The 21,468-nt window shown below is 50.2% G+C and overlaps 1 protein-coding gene across 2 annotated transcripts in view; it reads right to left on the minus strand.

Annotated features, from left to right (window-relative positions):
• The window catches only part of LOC134428842 (peroxisomal acyl-coenzyme A oxidase 1-like), a 71,066-nt gene that overhangs the window by 38,944 nt on the left and 10,654 nt on the right, over positions 1-21,468 (minus strand). Inside the window, exons 5-22 of one of the 2 annotated variants that reach the window (XM_063175840.1) lie at positions 20,484-20,609; positions 20,186-20,224; positions 19,292-19,453; positions 18,627-18,734; positions 17,901-17,996; positions 17,537-17,662; positions 16,582-16,728; positions 16,284-16,438; positions 14,895-14,992; positions 14,196-14,377; positions 13,340-13,518; positions 12,816-12,954; positions 11,500-11,693; positions 9,768-9,918; positions 9,099-9,182; positions 8,903-9,013; positions 8,186-8,278; positions 3,564-7,378 (exon numbers count right to left, since the gene is read on the minus strand). In XM_063175840.1, coding sequence (XP_063031910.1) covers positions 3,929-7,378; positions 8,186-8,278; positions 8,903-9,013; positions 9,099-9,182; positions 9,768-9,918; positions 11,500-11,693; positions 12,816-12,954; positions 13,340-13,518; positions 14,196-14,377; positions 14,895-14,992; positions 16,284-16,438; positions 16,582-16,728; positions 17,537-17,662; positions 17,901-17,996; positions 18,627-18,734; positions 19,292-19,453; positions 20,186-20,224; positions 20,484-20,609 — 5,640 coding nt within the window. In that variant the 3' untranslated portion in view covers positions 3,564-3,928. Of the gene's footprint in view, positions 1-3,563; positions 7,379-8,185; positions 8,279-8,902; positions 9,014-9,098; positions 9,183-9,767; positions 9,919-11,499; positions 11,694-12,815; positions 12,955-13,339; positions 13,519-14,195; positions 14,378-14,894; positions 14,993-16,283; positions 16,439-16,581; positions 16,729-17,536; positions 17,663-17,900; positions 17,997-18,626; positions 18,735-19,291; positions 19,454-20,185; positions 20,225-20,483; positions 20,610-21,468 lie in introns of those variants that run through there. The other variant, XM_063175841.1, reaches the window with a different exon arrangement.

The raw sequence follows: 21,468 nt of genomic DNA on the forward strand, positions 1-21,468 counted from the left end.
TGCAGATCTGGAAACCTGAGCCTCTTCAGGAGCAGTGGAAAGGACCTTCTCTGGTTCTCTTGACTACAAGACCAGCTGTGAAAGAGAAAGGAATTAACTCCTGGATACATTGCTCCCAAATTAAGAGGACTTCTGACTCAGACTGAATCGTGGAAAACACCAGACCCTTCCAGCTGAAAATGTTGAAGACATCTGTAAAGGAGCAGCAAAATGTATAGACTAATATTAATGGGAATTATTTTATCTTTAGGTGGAGATAAAAGAATTTAAAAATTATTTTAAAATTATTTTAAGTTTTTTAAAAAATAATTTTAAACTATTATGAAATTTTTCTGAAGAAAATTTGAAGAAAATTTAATATTGAAGAGAATTTAGTTTGATAGTAAATGAAGAAGAAAATTTAATATTGACTTGAATCCAAGGGTTTGGTAAGATGAACAATTTGTCCAGCATTACAGCCTACCTCCCTATCTCCAGTTCAGCAGGGGAACCTATTCCTTGGGGAATTATCCCTGTAAATCTGTCAATGGTGATTCAATCTGATAATCTGACTTTACAAAGCAGAATGCCCTTGGATCTATCGCTGGCCAAAGAAGAAGGGGGTTGTGGATATTTAGAACTGGATGGAGAATGTTGTGTGTACACATCCCAAATGTAACAGATGATCTCCAGAGACTACAAAATGTGGGCAGTTGCTGAGGGTAGCAAAGCTATCCTGAAACTAATTGGTTCAATAAAATTCTTCAAGGAATAGTGTGATGGTCCCTGACAGGAGGGCTGGCTGGAATACTGGAAATCAGCACAACCGTAATTGTAGTTGTAATAATTATCAGTACTGCTATTGGCTGTGTTTGCAAAATGATCAGTCATAATCTTGTGGGAATATATCTGTTTCTATATAGATAGAAATCGAGTTGGAACTTATCAAATGGCCTTAAGAAATTTGAGATATTTCAAAGGGGGGAATTGATACTAAAAGGGTTAATCCAATTTCTGCTGTGCCTTTGTACTTTTAGCAAAAAGAAATGGGGCATGCAGGAGCTGCTTTCTCAGCAAGGACCTATTGAATTCCTGAAACATCTGGCTTAGGAATGCAGCTACAGCCAAAACAAAGCTATAAAAACCCCTGAACCTGGGAGCATGGGGAGGGTTTTATGGTAATGGACACTTAAAATATGCATGTGGTGATTGTATATAAGCAATGCACTTGTAGAGAATCATGTGCACGTTAGGTGGAGCTTATCCTGTAATAAATTATGCCTCTTCTTAACACTACATTGGTGTTAAGGAGCTTTATTTTACTCAATTTTTGGGGAATTTCAGTGACAGAACAAGGGACTGATGGTTCTGCAGCCCAGTGATGTCTCAGTGTGGGGCTGCTTTCCACCTGGAGTTGCCACACACTATTTCAGAATTATGTTCTACTTGTTTAAATACTCAAAAGTCACATCTAATTTACAGAAGCCAAACTTCTGCACTCCTGTTTTTCATGCAGGTGCACACATGTGCTCTCTTAGTAACTGCAATCTAAAAAAACCAATTTCAGCACAACCTGACAGCTGTGCTTTTGCATCTCATGGCCTCTGTGTGGTGACAGCCAGCTTGGAGGCACATTTGTGTGGATGAATCCATGGAAAGATGGATGAATTCTGCTGTGGGAATCATTTCCCTGCCTTTGCATACATGCTGTAAAGTCAACGCAGTGCTGTTTGCTCTATGCAAACAATGCTCATGTTGTACCAGACAAACTGTTTGCAGAAGAGCTTCCTTTTTGTTTTGTTTTTAAAAGATCTGCAGTAAAAAAAAATACCAAGGACATTCATCCAGTCCAGAAACATAAATAAAACACTAGAGCAAACCTAGCCCAAAATTTGAAGCAACTGACTTAACTTTAAACATTTCTTACCAACTCCACTGCCAGCAAAGGGAACAGCAACTGTGTTGAAATAACTGCTCTGGGAAAGGCACAGTGCAGCACCACCACCCTGTGCCTGGGAAGGGAGGAAAAGTCAAAAATCCTACCTGGCTCCTCCTGAGCAACTCACAAGGGTCTGGGGAAAGCCCTGTGGCTGAGTGGTGCTTCCTATGGACACATCAGGACATGACATGAGCTGCTTTCTGCAGATAAGGGGTGCTTGGCAGCAAACAAAAGCATTTTTAGTGAGTGCTTTTCAGACTAGACTGAACTGCTCAGTCACCTCATCATCTCTTAACAACTTCACCCAACCCAGGTAAATCCCTCCTGCCATGCACTTAGGGAGCACTTGGTCCAAAGTGATTAACTGCCTGCCTAATTACCACAGCTCCAAGTCTGGTAGTTACAGAGCACTGCCCCAAACCATTAATGACCCCAGAGCAGGGTGAGGAAGGCTGAGCAAACTCACCTGCTGGGCACCTGATTGCTGCTCTGCTTTCAGCCAGCCCAGGGGAGCAGAGCCAAGGCACACAGAGGCTGCTCCCAAGGGCTGGGAGCCCAGGATTCCGGGGAGCTGCAGTGCTCCAGGGCTTCTGGGCTGTGCTGGGACAGGATCCTCACCTGGCCATGCTCCTGTGCTTCAGGAGAGCTCCTGCAGTCCATGGCAGCCCAGCTCCAGGGCCTTGCTGCTGATCCAGAGCAGCAGTGTTCTACCAAAGGAAACGGGCTGGGAGTGAGTGGATGCTCTGGGCTGTGTGCAATGGTTTTTCCCTGTTGTAAACCAACAGATTCCCAGCAATCATGGCAGCTGAGATGGCCACAAACAGCAGCCACAGGCCTGGCAATAACCAGAGACCCTGCAGAGCCTGGGCCAGAGCCTGGGCAGATCTCAGACTGGAAACCTGCTGTTACAGATTATTAATGCTGGGCACTACCTACCACTAGGAAGGTCATGGGAGCTGAGTGTGCTGAGCCTGCCACACTGGGAACCATTTCTTCCTGGAGCCCAGACTTCAAATTCCAGCTGGGCTATATGGAAATAGAGACTATGCTGCTGGTCTGGTGGGTGAAGAAGGGAGAGAAAACCTCTACTTTTGTGGGTTATTTAGGATATGTTGGAGTTCCTGGATAGCATCAGCTAAAAGAGCCCTTGGGAGAGGGGAAGGAGTAGCTGATATGAATAGAAAGTAATTTTCTCCTCCCATAAACCCAGGGGATGCTCCACAATAGGGTAGATACTAGGGAAGAACATTTGGGATATGAGAATTGCTTGTTTCAGGAAGGACTAGGTGATGGCAGTTACACAGAGGAGTAACATCTTTTTAGTTCACCTAAAGAAACAGCAAGTGCAGATTTTCCAGTACTGTTTTGGTGGGACTGTACCCCTTTGGTGTTCAAGTCCCTCTTTTAGAGGTGTCCAAATGGTCAGGAAGCAAAGTCCTGTTGGTTTTTAATTTTAAAGACAAATATAACAAAATATTTAAAAATATGGACTCATAGGCAGAAGGACTTTAGGGGTTCAGTGCTGGGAGATCAGGGAGAGCAAGAGTCTACAAAACCTGTGTGGATTGGGCTGCAGGGCATGGGACTGAATGGGGCAGGAGCAGCTGTGCCCTCAGCCACAGCCTGCAGAGACAACACAGCCACAGACACTCACTTGCTATATTTATTGCATGCAGAATGACCCAACTGGAAAACACTCTGGCTCTCCCCCCTTTCTGGGCACAGCCACATTTAACCTACTGCCCGTGAAGTTCTCACAACCAGCCCCTCTCTGGGCTGATCAGGGAACAGCACCTGGGGGCTGTGGGGACCCCTCTGTGGCAGGCCCACGACCACGTTTTCTTCCTCGCACGGCCAAGCTGTGTTGGGAGGCAGGTAGCTAAGAGAGAAGAGTAGGCAGCCCTAAATGCTAGATGCTCCATTGCTGGGAGCCTGCTGCCTCCATAGGGAGGGGTGTTCTGAAGGGATGAACTCCTGAAGGAACCAGCCCCACTAAGTGCCTTGGTCCATTCAATGCCTGAACCGCGAGAGCCTGGGGGAGCGGCTCGCCTGGTGGTACCGCTGATACCCCTCTGACACAGCTGGGAGCAGCAGCAGGTGGCTCAGAGAATCCTTCTGGCAGAGGGCCATGGCCTCCTTGTAATTGATCTTCTCTTTAGTGACAGGGTCAATGAGATCTTTTTCATACTTGGACTCATCCTGGAGCCTGTTGGCGAGGTTGCTCGTTATCATCCCCGTCTGGACAGCTTCCAGCACAGGGATGCGACCGGTTTTCTTGGGATCGATCAGCCCTCCAGTTAGATGCTGGACTTGCAGGTAGGGGAAAGCACTGTCCTTGGTCATCCAGCCCTTCTGAACTGCTTCCCCCACAGACAGCCTCCGCTTGGTCACTGGGTCCTCAATGCCTGTGAAAGCTTTCTGGGCATTGAGGAGTCTCTGCATGTAGGTCCTGTCAATCAGCCCCCTCTCGATCGCCTTATGCACCGAGAACCGGTCCCTGGAAATGAGGTCTATGATTCCCCCCGTGGCAGCCTGGGCTTCCAGGAGCTTCTGAGCTGTCATGGGATCGAGCAGCTTCTTGGCAACGGCAGTCTTGATGTTGTACTTGGTGTTGGTGGTGGTGTCGTACACCCCAGCAATGGGGGATGTGTCATCACATATGCCCTTCTGTGAGGCTGGGGGGAAGAAGGTTTGGGTTTGGTGGGTGGTGGGTGATGTGAGTGGGGATTTGGAGATGATGGAACCAATTGAGAGGGATGAGGGAGGCTTGGTTTCCCCAGCCACCAGCAAGGCAAATTCAGAGATGGGAATCTTGCCATCCCGGTACAGCTGGTACTCCTCCTTTGTGATCCTCCTCAGCCTTAGTGCATCATCGATGGAATACTGCTTCCCACTTTTCTTGTCAAGGAGAAGCGAGATCTCCCCATTTGGGCCCAAGGTGGTGACTTCTTCCCAGTCACACTCCAGCTCTTGCAGCTGGATGTACTGACCCCTGTCTATGATACCTCGCTTATAGGCTTCGTACGGGGACATGTCCTTCCCTGTGTCAGGGTCCAAGATGGAGATCTTGGTGGAGAGGTTTGTCTCTCTCATCTGGGTCTCATGATTGATTTCTTCACGGTTGACCTTTGACTGGAGATCCCGAATGAACCTCTCCTTGTTGTAGATCTGGTCCTTCTCCCTAAGGATGTCTGCCTCCAGCAGGGAAACCTCATGTTCCAGCTGCTTCTTCTTCTGCCTGTCATTCTCAGTCCGTTGGCTGAGCAGTTTGGATTCCTCCCGAAGGAAGAGAACTTTCTGCTGCTTCTGCCTCTCCAGCTCCCGCAGTTCACTCTCCAAGTTGGCTCTCTCCTGGATGGCCAGGTTCCTGGCTTTCTGCAGCTCTGTCTCCTCACGAGCCCAAGTCCTCTTCATGCCTTCAGCTCTCTCAATCTTCTCCCGGAGTCGCCGTACCTCCTCTTCTACCTTTTGCTTGGCTGCCCTCTCCCTGCTCAGCAGCTCCCAGATGCGTGCACGTTCACTCTCCAGAGCTCTGTCCTTCTCCACTCGAATCACCTCCTTGTAGATGGTCTTCTCCTGGGATTTAGTTTTCTGCAGGACATCGACTTGCACCTGCAGGTTCTTGCACTCTCTCTGCAAGTTCAGCACCTCCATCTTCTCCCGGTCCAGCTCCAAGCGCAGGTTGCTGGCAGACTGTTCCAGGACTGGATCCTTCTCCAGCTTGACCACTTCTTCCATAATGATCTTTTCTTGCACTGGGGCTGGGCTCTCCTCCAGCTCCTTTATTCTCAGTGTAATTTGTCTCATCTCCTTCTCCAGTGCAAGCCTCTTGCTTCGGTCCTCCTGAAAGTTGAGCAGCTTCTCTCGCTCTTCCACCAGCACACGAACCTGCTGCACGTCGCGCTCCAGGCGGCGCCTGTTGCTCACCTCCTCATCCAGACTGCGTCTCAGCCTGCTGTGCTCATCTCGGAGCTTTGGATCCTTTTGGGTCAGTATCACCTCTTGAACAACCACCTTCTCCTCTGGCTTCCGCCTCTCCAGCAGCATGTATTTGTTCTGCAGGTCATAGATGGCATCCTCTGCAGCTCTCCTCTTCTGGGACATGTTGCGCACCTCCTGACGCAGGCGATCGGCTTCTTTCTCCAGGAGGGGATCATTCTCATAGCGGATGACTTCCTTGTTGACCAGCTTGGTTTCCACCTTGGATCTCTCCCTCCTCCATTCATCCCTTTCCCCCTGCAGCCTAATGAGCTGCTCCTGGGTCCTGCCGTTGGTGTTCACAAGTTCATTGAGCTGCTCTTTCAGCCTGTCAATTTCTCTGAGAATCTCTGGACTCTTTTCATGTTTCACCACCTCCTCTATGACCTCCTTAAACTCCACCTCTGGTTTTTGTGACCTGAGGACTTTGAGCTCTGCTAAGGCCTCTTCCACTTCACTGTCAATCTTTGTCCTTTTCAGAGTGACCTCCTGCAGCTCCCTTTTCAGGTGTGCAATCTGCCTCTCTGTTTCAGGGTCCACCAGGAAGATTTCATTCACCCTCTCTTTTACCTCTATCCTGGGCTTTTGCTTCTCTGCGATGCTGTACTGAGTCTGCAGCTCTCCCAGCTCACCTGTCAGCATCAAGTTTTTGCTCTTCTCTTCTTCAATCAGAGTTTTCAGCTTGGAAGTCTCTTTCAATAACTCTGGGTCCTGCTCTACCTGTTTCACCTCCTTAACAATAATTTTGGGTTCTGTTGTTTCAATCAGTCTTTCCACCTCCTCAATCTTGTTCTTCACTTTCACTATCGCTTCTTCTGCAGACTTCCTTTTGAAGGATTCCTCGTCTATTTGTAACTGCAGGGTCCTAACAGACTTCAGCATTTCTGGGTTTTTCTCCAGTTTGATGAGCTCCTTCACCACCACTTTCTCTCGGATGTTGGGCTGCTTTCGCTCCAGCGTGTGCAGCTCCCTCTTAAGCTGCTCAAGTTCTGCAGCAGCAGTCAAGCTTTCCTCCTGGAGATGCTTGATCTCCTGACGAAGACTGGCTGCTTGGCCATCCAGGCTTGGATCCTTCTCAATTTTTGTGATCTCTTTGGTGAGGAGCTGGGCAGGAGCGACCTTCTTCTCGCTCTCCATCTGGGCAAGCTTACGGTTCATCACATCAATGTCTTCTTGCAGGCTCTGCCTCTTTCTGCCTTCCTCTTCAATCTGCTGCACCATCCTAGACAGGTTGCTCTCCACCTGTGGGTCTCTGTAGTATTCAATCACCTCTTTTTCTTCCACTCTTTCAATGGGCTTCTGAGTTTTCAACATCAGCAGCTTGTTTCTGTGTTCCTCCAGGTCCTCCTCAATCCTGGCCACTTTCCTCCTTTCCTCCTCCAGCTGTGATTTCAACCCCTCAGATTCCCTGCTTGCTGTGGCTTTGTTTTCAGCTTTCTGGGTTTGCTCATGTACAGCTTCAATGTCCTCATGCACTTCCTTCTGCAAGGTAAAAATAAATAAAAAGAATTTTAAAAAAGGCAGGCAAACCAAGCCACTCTTTTAAGGTGACTCAGAGACCTTTTAAATGACATGGCATGGTGGGAGACAAAACTGGCACAGAATCCTCAGGCAGTCTTCAAATAAGGTTGTTTGTAAATTTGTGAGGACACAACCACATCACCTCAAGCAACTGACTTGGTGGTGTGGGAAATGAATTTGTAGAAATTGGGTCTTCCCCTTCAATGGAGGTGCTGCATCAGCCCCCAGAGGTGCTTTGTGCTGCCTCCCTGTATCTGCAGCCAAGGGAGAGCATCCCAGCAGTCCCCAGCTTAATCTCTCGTGCTTCCTGAACCCACTAAAAGTCACCTGGTCCTGAGACCTTTGCTACAGGTGGTTCAAACCTTAGAAAGGTGTAAAAATCCTATTGCTTTGAAGGGTTTCCAGAAGGTTGTGAGCACTAAATTCTAGCCACACCCACAAACAAATCTGAAATTCTCAGTCTGTGATGGTTGATTAGCTATGGCTAAGAAAACTGGACTTAAAAGCCCTAATTTTTTTTTCCCAAGCATAAACTACAGCTTCAGTAAAGAGCTGAGGGCCACCAGAGGTGATGGGAGTCACAACCCAAGACCAGTTTGAGTGAAACTGTGGTTTCTTGTGGTCTTTTTCTGAGTGGGACTTCCATTCCTGTCCTTCCTCACACTTGGATGTGGAGTCTCAGGCAGGGGTGGGGGAGCCCCAGGCTGAGCAGATCTGAACCCCAGTCTAGAGCACCCCAATCTCTTGCAGTGAGCTCTAAGCTGGTACCTTCTCCACGATCTTCTTGGCAAACTCCAGCCGGCTGAGCTGCTGCTTATTTTCTGCTGCCAGCTCCATGTAGAGCTTGGTGGCATCATTTTCCTGCAAAAGAAAGAGTGGTGAGAGCCTTGTGCCCTCACCCAGACACAGCTCTGCTGCATGGCAGACTCTGCCACACCTCCTTTCACCTGGACCACTTTTGTGTATGTCATAGCTCTAGAGTTTAGTGTCTTCCCATCTGACTCTTTAGAGAGACACAGAGTCTAAGGACTCCTGCAGGAGATCCTGTCCCTGTTATTTGAATTCCTGTTAGATGCCTGCAGGCCTACACAGGGCCCAGTCTTCCAAATTCACAGATGGAGAGCAGCTGGCAAAAGCCTCAAGGTGATGCAGAACTGGGGTGTGACTGGGAAGAGCACAGAGGAGCTCTGGCTTCTTCCTCTCCCCACACACACCCTGTAAGTTTTATCTTCATACACAATGTGGTGAGGAGGCAACACCAGTCTCAACCAAGGTGCCAGGCACAGCCCTAATTCAGGATCTCACACTCAGGATCTGTCCCTGCTGCTTTGGCCCAGGGGCAAAGGGATCCCTGAGGACTCTGACTCTGGGATTAGGACCATAACCAGTGGTGGCTGTAAGAGTGGATGAAGGCCTTGCAGAGGACATTGGGGCATGGCTAATGAGCTGGACAATGGTTTCTGTGTCTTCATCGTAACATTTTACCTGGGCCTGGATGCTTTCCTGCAGGGGGGTCACCCGCAGCCTCTTTGCAGCAGAGTCAGTCAGGGAAGGGTCCAGAGAAGAGCTGTATTTGCCTGCTTCAAACTCATAGTCCTGTCCAGAGCAGACACACGAGAATCAGGTGGGATCTCTTGGGTGAAATGCTTAGGGAGTGACAAATGGGAGAAGCCATCCTTACATTGAGTGTGGACTGCACGTTCTGGGACAGCCTGATCAGGGCGTTCTTCTCAGGCTCCTTGCTCTGGATCTCCTCCACCAGTCTCTGCAGGAGACACACAGGGTGTTAAGGACACTCTGAAACCCAGCTGCCCAGCAAGACTCCTGCAGCCTAGAGAATCAGCTCAGCTCAGGAAATGGTGGCAACAGGAAGACATTTAGGAAGAGTCTCCAGGGGTTTAGGGTATCTCAACTGTGCTATAACTTGCCTAGGACTTTTCACACTGATTTATCACAAATAAGATAAATAACAGCCAACACAGAGAACCTCCACAACTCCTTGTCTGAGCTAGTGAGCTTAGAGTCTGCTCAAGGAGAGAAAAATTAAGGACTTGGATACAACATCTTAGCTGGAGGTGCAGTATTTCAGGATCTGAAAGTGTTCTCTCCATGGAGAAGATTTCAGCCTGGAGGTGACGGGCAGAGATGAAGACATCAGCACTGCTGATAAACCCAGCAAGGTGAGATACACCAGGTAACACCATCCATGAGCTGCAATCCTTCTCTAGTTCATTCACTGTGGTGGGGAGCACACAGCTAGGAGCTGGCTGGTACTATTTTGCATGTGCTGTTCACAAGCAAATTGCCCCATCCCTGTAAAGTTCCAGGCTGTTCTTGCCCTGGAACACACCTTCTGTGCCTGCAGCTTGTAATTGATCTGGCTTGGCCCATCAGTGGTCTTCACTTGGTGCTTGGGTAGGTTGTTCATCCAGAACATCAGGTTCTCATTGGAGTTTTGGAACTGCTGGTAGGTGAGGCTGATGTTCCTGAGGGTCTTCTCTCTGCACAGCACAAAAGTGGACAGGAATGTTAAGGGAAAGGGCAAAGATTCATGTGCAAGTTCCTAGGGAGGAAGGTGAAAGGTGAAAATGTCACCACAACAAACACCAAGATAACAAAAACAAGGAGGTGACAGCTGATGCCTGAGTGGGGAGCACAACTCTGGAAGCTCAAAGCCTGTGCTGTGAATAGGAAGGTGGCAACTGCACAGAAGGACACACCTGGTTCTCAGTATTACAGGACTGGGGTCGGGATCAGGGTACTGTAATGCAGAACATACTCAGGGCTTTGACCCTGCCCCAGCCTGTCACAGTCTGTCCTTTCCTTACAATTTTTTCTCCTAAGAAGCTGAGGTGTCTCAGGAACAAAATGTAAACAGTGGTTATCTGCTGCTGTGGAATGCAACAAGTGGATCTGTGATTGGTCTCATGTGGTTGTTTCTAATTAATGGCCAATCACAGTCAGCTGGCTTGGACTCTCTGTCCAAGCCACAAGCTTTTGTTATCATTCTTCTTTTTCTATTCTTAGCTAGCCTTCTGATGAAATCCCTTCTTCTCTTCTTTTAGTATAGTTTTAATATAATATATATCATAAAATAATAAATCAAGCCTTCTGAAACATGGAGTCAGATCCTCGTCTCTTCCCTCACCCTCAGACCCCTGTGAACACTGTCACACCATTCCACCCTAGCTGAAGGAGCAGGGATGCTCCATGGGTGGGTGTGGGGGCCTGACTAAAAATATGTATTGTAAATATATGTATGGCAGTAACCTCTGAATTGTATTGCCCTGATTCTAGTTGCTGTAAATGGGCTGCAGCTGTGATGTGCTTAATTGGGCAGCAGCTGTAGCCTGTGGAGGTAACTGAGATAAAAGGGGGGGTGAGGCATTCAGAGAGGGCTGGAGAGGAGCCTCAGCAGGGAAGACAGTAACAGCACTGCTGTGAAGATTACAACAGCTGGTGACCCCGATGTGATGAAGAACATGCAGCCATAAGAAAACATTGAAAGAAGGTATGGAACCCCCTGGCATGATAGAAGAGAGGACAGCCGAGAGCTGTGGCAGCCTGAGAGCTGGGACTTTAGAATATAATATGGCCTTTGAATCAAGGAGCTGTAACAGCACAGAGCTGTGAGAATATGGCCTTTGAGGAAAAGAGCCTGGGAACATCTAGGGATTTGTATGTGTTCAAGACAGCTGAGAGCTGTGGCAGCTTGAGAGTTGGGACAAAAAGATCCAGGGATATGTATATAGTCAATGTATGTATCCAAGACAGCCTGAGAGCTGGGACAGATATGTGTATTGCACTTATTGTAACTGAAAAATGTGTAAAAGAAAAGGGGTAAATGTGGGGGCCTGACTAAATATATGTATTGTAAATATATGTATGGCAGTGATCTCTGTATTGTATTGCCCTGATCCTAATTACTGTAAATGGGCTGCAGCTGTGATGTCCTTGATTGGGCAGCAGCTGTAGCCCATGGAGGTAGCTGGGATAAAAGGGGGTGAGGCATTCAGAGAGGACCCCCAGCAGTGAAGACAGCAACAGCACTGCTGTGAAGATTACAACAGGTGGGTGCTCACCTCTGGTCCAGCTGGTCGGCCACGGCGTGGTAGCGGTCGTTGAGGAGCTGCACCTCGCGCTTCTGCCGGGGCAGGTCGGGGCAGAACTCCTGGAAGTTGTTCTGCACAGCACTGCAGCTGTGCTCAGCATCCTTCAGCCCCCTGTTGAGCCTCAGCACACAGCCCTCCTGGGCCACCAGGTCCCGTCTCATCTTCTGCAGGCCAGGAAAAAAGACAAAATATTAGAATAGGATCCCAGTATTTCCAGGTAGATTGTGCCTGGCCCAGTCTGACCCCTGCTGCTGGCCAAAGGCGGCAGCTGTGGTGTTTCATCCCAGAGACACCTTTGGCTGGCTGGAGGTTGCAGCTGGGCATTGAACAAGTCCAGGCTTGTAGAAACTCAGTTTACCTCAGGTGGGAAGGCTTCAGGCTAAGGTGAGGAGGAAAAGGAGACAGATTCTGTCAGAGGGTTAATATCCAGAGTTTATTCCATGGTCACAGATGTCTGAATCTCAGGTAACAGCTCCAACAGAATCCCAAGCACATGGTCCAAGCTCAATTTAAGCCCAGGGACAGGGGGAGGGGAAGGGACAGGTGAGGCACCAACCAGGTGGGAGGAGGAGGGTCTCAAGGGACGAGGAACACCTAGACAGGCCAATGACCCCAGGCCCGAATTGCATCCTTTGTACCTGACCAACCACACGAGGCCTTGCTGGAATGTTAAGCCTGATTGACAGAACTCACTCAGCAAGGGGGAGAGGGGTATAGCCACACCTGGGAAGGGACTGGGAAGTAAAACAGAAAATTGCAACACACTGCAACAACCTTGTGTTGGCATCAGTCAGAGCAGCACCCAAACACCCTCCCTGATGTGCCACTGACTGGGCAGCACTGGGGGCTGGCCAGGCTCTCCAAGTGAGGTGCAAGAGGTGGAGCAGTGAGGTTTATTCACCAGGGAAGCTGGGGAGCAAGGTGGCTTGGACAGTGCATTGAGAAGTTTTGGGGAAGGCAAAACATCAGATCACTGTGGGTGCCAAGGATGGGGCAAGGAGATTGGGAGCAGAAAAGATTAGCGAGAGGTGTGAGGCAGAGCAACAGAGACTGGATGCTAAGGGGGTCATGATGTATTTTAGGGACTGCAAAGGGAGAGACAGAGGGACAGAGTGTTTTGCTGTCCAGTGAGAGCAGGGCAACACCAACATTAAACCTTTAAGGAAAAAGTCCTCAAAAATGCTTAATCACTGGTGCCTCAAGGTGCTCTGTTAACTCTAGCTCCTCCCACTCTGGTCCCTGAGCTCAGGCATCTCCCCCCAGTGAGAAGCCTGATGCTCCCCTACCTGCAGGTCATTGGCCCGATCCTGCAGGGCATTGGGGGATGCAGGAATGATGCTGTCCTGAGCCAGCTTGGCCTCAAATGTGCTGACAATCTTGTCTGTGTTCTCAATCTGAGTCTCCAGGTTCAGGGCAGCCTTAGCCCTGGGAAAGGGGAAAAAGAAGGACAAGGTTAGCTACAGAAACCCCATTCTTTCTTTTCTCCCTTTGATGTTTAACCTTACTTAAAATTAGAGCTTCTGCAGGATGTCAGAGAACAAGAAATGTGCACTCACAGCCCTGTCATGCTGCTCACAAATCAGATATGTTGCAGTTCACCACACAGCAGAGCTGGGACACCCACCCATTGTGGTGGATTTTCCGTGGTGAGGGGATCTCCTCACAAATTACCCACAGGAACTCCTTCACAGGAGTCCTTTGATGATGGATGGGAGGTTTCCAACCTGTGCTGGATCTCAACCAACGTCATATAGATCAAAAGCATTTTCTGTCATGCCTCTTGTTGGCTTCCCTCATCCCCATCACTCACTTCTCGTTGTACAGGCTGGAGAGCATTTTGACATCGCTGTATTTGCTCCTGAGGGCGTTCAGAGTGACAGGGAGCTGGGAAGCTGAGGTGCTGCTGGGTTTCTTGGAAAGGTAGGTCTCACACTCCTTCTGCAAGGCATCCTTGGCTGCCCCCAGGTTCTCAAGTTTCTTTGTTGTTTCCTGGCACACCAGATGGAAGCACAGTCACCCAGCACAGCCAGAACAGTGCTGCTGTGGAAATGTGTTTCCCTCAGGGGCAGATTTGGCTGTGGGGCTCAGGGTGTGGTGCCCCTTGGGGCACAGCCCCATCCAGACTGTGGCTGTCTGGCAGTGCCAGGGTGTGGGAAAGAGATTCACGTAGAGAGGTGGAAAAAACCAACCTGCCTGAGCCCATCCTGCTGCCAGAGCCAGGTAAACACCCGTGGATGAGGATGTAACAAGCTGAAACACTGCAAACCCAGACCTTGACCCAGAGGAAAGGAGGGGGGCTCCAGGGCACTGCTTCTTTTCCTGTCTCACTGACATTGACAAGTCTGCATTTCCCATCAGGTGAGACAAAGCTGGCCTTGGATTAATTCCCTTTATCCCTTAGTCTCTTAGGGTGACAGCCTTCCCAGGACAGGGACCTGGACCACAACTCTGAAATGATTGGACCCTTTTGCTTCAGAGACAAGGAAAGATCCTGCATTTCCTGAGGGTTTCACTTTGTCCCATTTCAAGGGTTCAAGCCAGCCTGAAACCCTTAAATGTGCAGTGTGGTTTTCTCCTTTGGAGCACCAGCTGTCCTCTCCAGTGTTATTTCCAGGTTGTCCTGCTTTTGGCCAGGGACACAGAGCTACCAAACTGCTCCAACTCACCTGCTGCTGCTTGATCCTCCTGCCCAGGTCATCTGTAGGGTCACTGTAGTTCACAGGAGACCTCACTCGGTTCAAGATCTCCTTCTCTACCTGCACCAGATCCTTGCCCACACGATCCAGGCTGCTGAGGAGCTGGTCAGCTTGGGGATCATCCTGGACTGCTGGAGGGCTCTTGGACAGAGCTGCAGTGAGACACAGCTTAGGTTAATCCCCAGGTTTTAGCTCTGCCATGGTTGAGCCACAGCTGCAAAGGAGGGACAGAGCCAAGTGCTGCCATGCAGACACATCCCTTCTCAGCTTTGCCTTTGAACTGCAGCTCTGGGAATAGCACAGATAACCCAGGGTTGGGATTTAGCCATGGCTGCCTGCTCATCCCACAGCCCCCAGCTAGGGAAGAGAACTGCAAGGCACCCAGATTACAAAGCAGGTTTAATTAAAGTTTCTGTATAAGCACATCCCCCTGAAATCCTAAATACCCTGCAGCTGTTGATGGAGCTCAGAGGCTTAGGAAGGGCAGCAGACTTTAAGTGAATTGCTGAGACAGGAATCAGGTTATCTTTGCCATGGAGGAGAAGGCATCCTCCCACAGGGACCTCTGCAAGTGTCACTGTGTGAGCTGCAGGGGCTCTGCCCACCCTGGGTGGGTGCTGTGCTTCCAGAGCTGCCTCTGGAGAGGGCTGGGCTATCCAGGTGACAAACCTTGCTGGCTGGGCTGTGCCTGCTCCTTGTGGCTGCGTCTCAGGGTGCTCTGAACCGCTGCTCGCTTCTGCTTCACTGTGTTCAGTTCCCCTTCCAGCCTGTGAGCAGGGAAAGGCAGCATCAGCCACGAGGGGCCACAGCACTGACACAGCCCTGCACAGCAGCAGCAGCTCCGTGGCTGTGCTGGGGAGGTGTCCCCAAAGGCAAGGCAAGGTGTCCTCAAAGGCTGGGAGCCTGCAGCCTGCTGTAACTCAGAGATGTCCCTCAGGAAAGGGCACAGCAGTAAGAGCAGCTGGTTGGTTTGAGCAGCTGAGTTCTCTCAAGGAAGCCAGTGATTCCAACTCTCAGCAGAAGCTATCAAAGCTGGAAATGTGTTTGATATGGTTGCAGGGCTTTGCAGCCTTGCAGGAAACAAGGAGTGGCTGCTGCACTAGAAATGCCACGTCTCACTTATAAGGATGGTTCCTGCCTAATGAAACCAGGGCTGGGATCTGCCAGAGCTGGAAGGATCAAAAAATATTTCTGGGTGAGAAAGGACTCCTGGAAGCACAAGGAGGGGGGAACAGGAAGGACCAGGCTGGTTCTCATCCCTGCTGTGGATTGTTCCAGCTGAACACTGTGTGCTAAAACCAGCAATTCCCAGCTTGCCTGGCTGCTGTCAGATGAGAGCTGCTCCTCTGTGCAGAGGAACTGAATTTGTGTTTTAAAACACTCATGAAACCCATAAATCCAAAGGACTCAATAGGCTGGGATGTGTGAAGAGGGGTACACACTGAGGAACACAATGAAGCAATCACACCCATGGCACTGGAGACCCAAGCCCCCACCTTGGGCATGCCTGCATAGCTCTGAGTCTGGGCTGTGGCCTTTCCTCAGCACTTGAGCAGCCCTGATTTGCCCAAACACCCGGGGCAGTGATTAAAGAGGCAGGGCCAAGCTCCCTGCACCCCGCCCCGTCCTGTGGGAACGGCAGCAGCTGACAGAGCAGGCAGCAAACCCACACAGAGGCTCAGGGAGCCCTGCTCCGTCTCAGTTGGGGCTGCCTGAGAGCAGATTCCATAGATAATTCTGTCCTGTTTGGCAGGTCCCAAGCTCCAGACTGATTCTGCAATTAATTTAGTCAAACCTATGCAAGTCACATGTTTGGGTGAAGAAATCAAGCCTGACTGCCAGAAAACTCATTGAGAGTGAGGTCTGTGCAGGGATGTTGAGGAGTGGTAGACACCTGGATAAGACACTTGGGTGCAGGGAAAAATCCCCCTCCAAGAAGGGTTTAGTACTAGAGGGTTGAGAGGCCTGTCCCCAGCTGCTGTCTCTGCAGTCAGGCTGGTTATGAGCCAAGAGAGTCCAAAATGTCTCTCTGGGTCAGGGTCTCTGCTGCAGACTCACCTATTGACCTTGTCTATGGAATCAGGGTCAGGAGGAGGGATGGAGAAACAAGCAGAAGGTGCCTCCTGGACCACACCAGTGCTGCTCTGGATCACCCACATCTCTGGGTTGCTGTTGTCCTTCAGAGTGTACTTGTCCCCTCTGGTCAGCTGCACCTGGGAGGGGACACAAAACCCAGTGAAAGGCTTGGCTTTCTGGCCCTAAGGCAGCTCCTCACACCTCAGAGCCAGGATCTGGAGCAAGCAGAGCAGAATCCAGTTCTCTGTCCTTTCTGAGGGTGCTGCTGGTCCAGCCTCACCTCCCCAGCATCCCAGTCACAGAGGGTGTCCAGGGTGAGAGGCTGAGGGGGACGTGTCCTGCGCAGTTTCAGGGGGCTGATCTCTTTGCTCCTCCTCTTCAGGTCAGTGATGCTCTTCTCTGCCTGCTTCAACACCTTCTCCTCGTTCTAAATAAAACAGGGGAGACAGAGCTTGTGGCCAGGTCTGGGTAGGAAGGAAGGGGAGGGTCACACTACAGCAGGTATGATGGGAACAATTATTTGGGACTCTTTGTGGGGTGAAATTGAGAGTTTCTCCATTCTCAAGCCCTCCATGTCCCTCCTTTCCCTTTCCATTCCCAACACTCTCCTCAGTTTCCTTTGCTCACAGATCTGCCATTGAGAACACAGCCTGGGTTAACCTTAGGTGAACCCACACTTTCATATCAAATATCCTGAAGGAGTTTTCCTTTTCAGAAATGGAACACCTGCCAAGAGATGGCTGCATTCCAGTGTCAGAAAGTACCAAGATCCCAGCATCTCATGAGAGCCAAATGTGTTGCATACTTGGGAAGATACCATGGTGAACGTGTCCCCTCCCTCTCTCCGGGGCAAATCTTCCTTTCCCATCTGCACCTCACCCCTGAGGTCAGGTCTCTTTATTCCCTCCCTTGCCCTTGGCTCTTGAGAGTGCTGAGGAGATGGGAGGATCTTTCCCTGTTGGATGCCAGGCCCTCTAACCCAAGTCTCTTGTGCTAGGGACAGCACATGGCTTCTCCTTGCACTTCTCCTTCACTCTGATGATGACCTGGGGCCTGGCTGTGTGTCACTGATGGGGACAGTGCCACCTCAGGGCAGTGTGAACACAGCTGGGCTGAGCTTTCCCTGTAGGATTATTCCTCCACCTCTTTCCTTTCCCCTTTCTAATTTATTGGGGAGTTTTTAACTTTGGATTTAACTGAGGTCTGGCTGGTGCCACCAGCCCTGAAGGCCCCACCTCCAGCTGAAGCAGCAGATCTGACACCACCCCAGGGCTGTCCTTGTTGAATTTGCTGTATTTGGTGTCCAGGTCAGAGCTCATCTTCTTCAGGGAGCGGCTCACAGCCTCAGCATCATCCTGGAACTGGAGGTGTGGGTAGGGAAACAGTCAGGCATGGGGGGACACCACTGTCCCCAAGTCCAGTGGGGTCTCTCAGTTCCCAGCACCTCTAAAAGGTTCTATTTTGAGGGACATTTCCCCAAAATACCTTTACTAGGTGCAAGCAAAGGGTCTCCCTTCCTCACCCCTTTGCTGTCTCTCCTCCCAGCCTGCCCACTCTGGCCTGACCTGCAGAGCCATGGCCCATGAATTTGCTTTTTACCTTCTTATAGCTCTCCACACTTTTCAGTTGGCTCTCCTGGCAAATGCAGAGATTCAGGAAATTCTGCCACTCGTTCTTCAAGGCTTCCTGGTGAGCCTGTGGTGGGACAGAGCACATCTCAGTGGGTTCCAGCTGGTCCTGCCTCCCCCACCACAGGTCTCCTTTCCTCAGAAGTGCCAGAGATCAGAGGAGGAGCAGAGACAAAGCTGTGCCCAGGCACTGCCTGATGCTGAGCCTGAGTGAGGACACCCCTTGGGAAGGACCTGGCTCACACAGAGCAGCCATCACTTCTCAAGTGGTCTCAGCTGCAGTAGTGCTGGGAGCTGAGAGCCCACAACAGCCTGGCACTGCATTTGCAGGCTTGGAAATCCAGCCTTGGAGGATGGGAGCTGCTTTCACGTGGGAGAAGTCACAACAGGAACTTCCCACCAGTGTGAAGGTGGCTGCACTGATGTGTGGGAGCAGCTGAGCAAGGGCTGGTCACAGCACACAGATGTTAGCCACTATCTCCTGGAAATTTTGGAAAGGTGAAGACCCTGCACTTCCCTCAGCTCCCCTGTGGGGCTGGAGCAGGCAGAAGGATGCTGCAGTGCAGCCAGTGCAGTGTGGAAGGAAGGAGTGATACAGCTGCAGGGAGAGGTGAAGAGGTCTGCTCTGCCCCACCACATGAGGCACAGAAACACTCTCACAGTCCCACAGGACTGGGGAAGGGACCCCTCTCCCCACCTGGATAGGTTTGATGGCTGGGTGCTTCAGCTCAATCATCCTGTCCCCATCGTCCTGCAGGTGGTTCACAAACTCCTCCTGGCTGAGCAGCTCATTGGACTTGAAATCCTGGAGGGAAAAGAAACTTTCTGACCTTGGGGTCTCCTGGGGCACCAAACATAACAGAGATGAGGCTCCCAAAGCACAGACAACCTTACCTGTTTGTTTGTTTTTTAAAATAGAAGGGGCTAGGCAGAGCTAAAACTAATTAGACACATTTGGGCCTCAGAAAGCATCAGGGCATTTGTTCAAAGAGCATTTCCCTATGCAATTATCCCTCTCATTTTCTGTGTCCCAGCACATGGCAGCCACTGGGTGTTGTACTGTGGCCACTGAGGCTGATGTGGCACTGAGCCCCTCCTTTCTCTCTGATCATGGAAAGCCTCCAACGATCCCATGTGCCAGCTCAGGGGACAGGAGGGGTCCCACAGAGCGGCTCTTTCCTAATTCCAGCACCCAGGGGGGCTCTTCCCCCTCTGTTTTGGAAAGGCTCATGCTCAGGGCAGGTGGTGGCTGTGCAGGGGGCTGGGATGCAGGTTCCCTGTGCCAGGCACCCTGCAGGTGTCCTGTGCCAGGCCTGGCCAGCCTTGCATGGGCAGCACACGCTGGCAGCCCCCAGGGCTCACCTCGTACTCGCGCCGCACGTTCTGCACGTCCAGCATTTGGTCACTCCAGTCCTGCTTCAGGATCTTGGTCTGCTGCTCTGTCAGGTAGCCCAGCTCCTTGGTGCAGCCCTGCAGGTGGTGGTAGAGGCTGCCAAGGCTCTGCCCTCGCCAGATGGAAGCTTTCTGCCCACACACAGGACAAAGAGAGTGTCAGTGCTCAGCCTGGGGAGTCCTTTTTCCCTCCTCCTCTTCCTCCCCAGGACCACACTCCCATTGCACATCCAGCAGGAGATTCCCAGAAACCTTGGTGAGAAATCTGCTACCACTGGCTCTTATCTGATGGGGCTGCTGCTCCCTTTCCCTCCTCACAGACAAGATGTGTTTGTCTAACCAGAATCCCAGGTGTGGGCTGGTGCCCGGGGCAGTCTCAGAGCTGCTGAATTTCCCACAAATCCCATTTTCAGCATCAGCTTCATGAGCCCAGCTGGGTAAACCCAGGACTTTCTTCCTGGCCACCTCTTTGCTCTGGCTGTTCCTTTCCTCTCTGGAACCCTTGTTAGGGATCAGGGCAAGCCTCCACATTTGCAATCCTGATTTGGAAGTGTGTGGGCTGGGCTGCATTTCCTGGTGCCTTCTGGTCCCTGTGCTCATGGACACAGAAGAAACTGCAGGTCCATGACCCACGAAGAGAAGAGACATGGATCTCACCCTCTGCACTGCCCTGAGGACAGAGAGTTCTTTCATTTACAGCTATCCCAAGGAGGGAAGGAAATGGGGAGATGATATGAGGGACACAACTTTACTGAGCAAGCCCAGGGGTGGCTCCTGTTCTGAACTGGGTGTTCCCTGCCCATCAGGGATGGTGTTACTCTGCTGTAAGACCCCACCTGCTCAGAAAACCACCCAGAATCTTACCAGCAAGTCCTTGTACTGGCTTTTTAAATCTGCCACATCCTGGGTTACACCACAGCCAAGACCAAGGAGGTGAAAAAAAAAAAAAAAAAAAAAAAGATTAAGAAAAGCTGTTAGCAAAACATGTGGTGAATGCTGATGAACTGATTTGGGGAACGTGCTTTAGAAACCATCCAGGAGCCACCTCCTGGGCCCTCTGCAGAACAAGGGTGTGGAGCAGCAGATGGGACACAGGGCCAGCAGTGGCACAGCCAGCAGGTCCCAGTGCAGTGACAGGACGGAGGGGACAGAGGGGCCTTACCCCGGAGCGCAGGTTCTTGATCTGGAGCCCGTAGGCCTCGATCTCCTTCTGCAGGATGTTGTGCTCAGCAATTTGCTTCTCCAGCTCCGACATGCCAGGGCCATACTGCCCTGCATCGACTTGTTTCTGTGCAAAGGAGGAGGGCACACACTACAGCCAAGGCTGCATCTCGGGGAGAAACCCCAGGCACGGCTGGCAGGCCATGGAAAGATCTGCTATCTGATAGGGGCCCAGCAGAAAGGGAGAGGATTTTTTGGTTGTTTCCCATCATTGCTGTTGGTTGCCATTTCCCCAGCCATACACAGGGGCAAAAATAACCAGACACACAGCCCTGGGCTACAGACCTGAGCTGAGCCAGCCCCCTGCCCACGGTGACAGGCATGGGATGCACTTAAATACCATCCAGCTTCCAGGGGAATCCAAACTGCCTCCAGTCTGGGAACTCCACATACCCAAACCTTGCAGTGTGAAACCCTGAAAGGCAGGGCTGTAAAATCCTAGGAGACAGCACCTTCCCCATCCCTTCACCCCACAGCAGGACTCTCTCCCTGATCCCCCTCTGGTAACTCTGAACCTGAAGAGGTTAATTCAGAGGGTGCTCCAGAGGGTTTTAAGAGGTAGAAGGAGAGTCTGTCTTTCACTTAGAGTTATTATTATTATTTTATATTATTAATTTATTAATTCTATTTATTTATATTATTATTTTATATTTTTATATTATATTATTTGTTGTATTATTAGTGAATTATTCCCACTACCTCCAACAGCCCTGCGTTACACTGAGCATGTATATATTATTCATGTTATTTGTATTATTTGTGTTTATTAATTTTATATTAGTATTTTTATATTATTTGTAATATTATTACTGAATGATTTCCACCACCTCCAACATCCCTGCATTATGCTGAGCATGCACATATTATTTATGTTTATTTATATTATTTATGTTTATTTATATTATTTATGTTTATTATTTTTATAT

Source organism: Melospiza melodia, chromosome 24 (genome assembly GCF_035770615.1).
Source record: "Melospiza melodia melodia isolate bMelMel2 chromosome 24, bMelMel2.pri, whole genome shotgun sequence".
Classification (NCBI taxonomy): Eukaryota; Metazoa; Chordata; class Aves; order Passeriformes; family Passerellidae; genus Melospiza; species Melospiza melodia.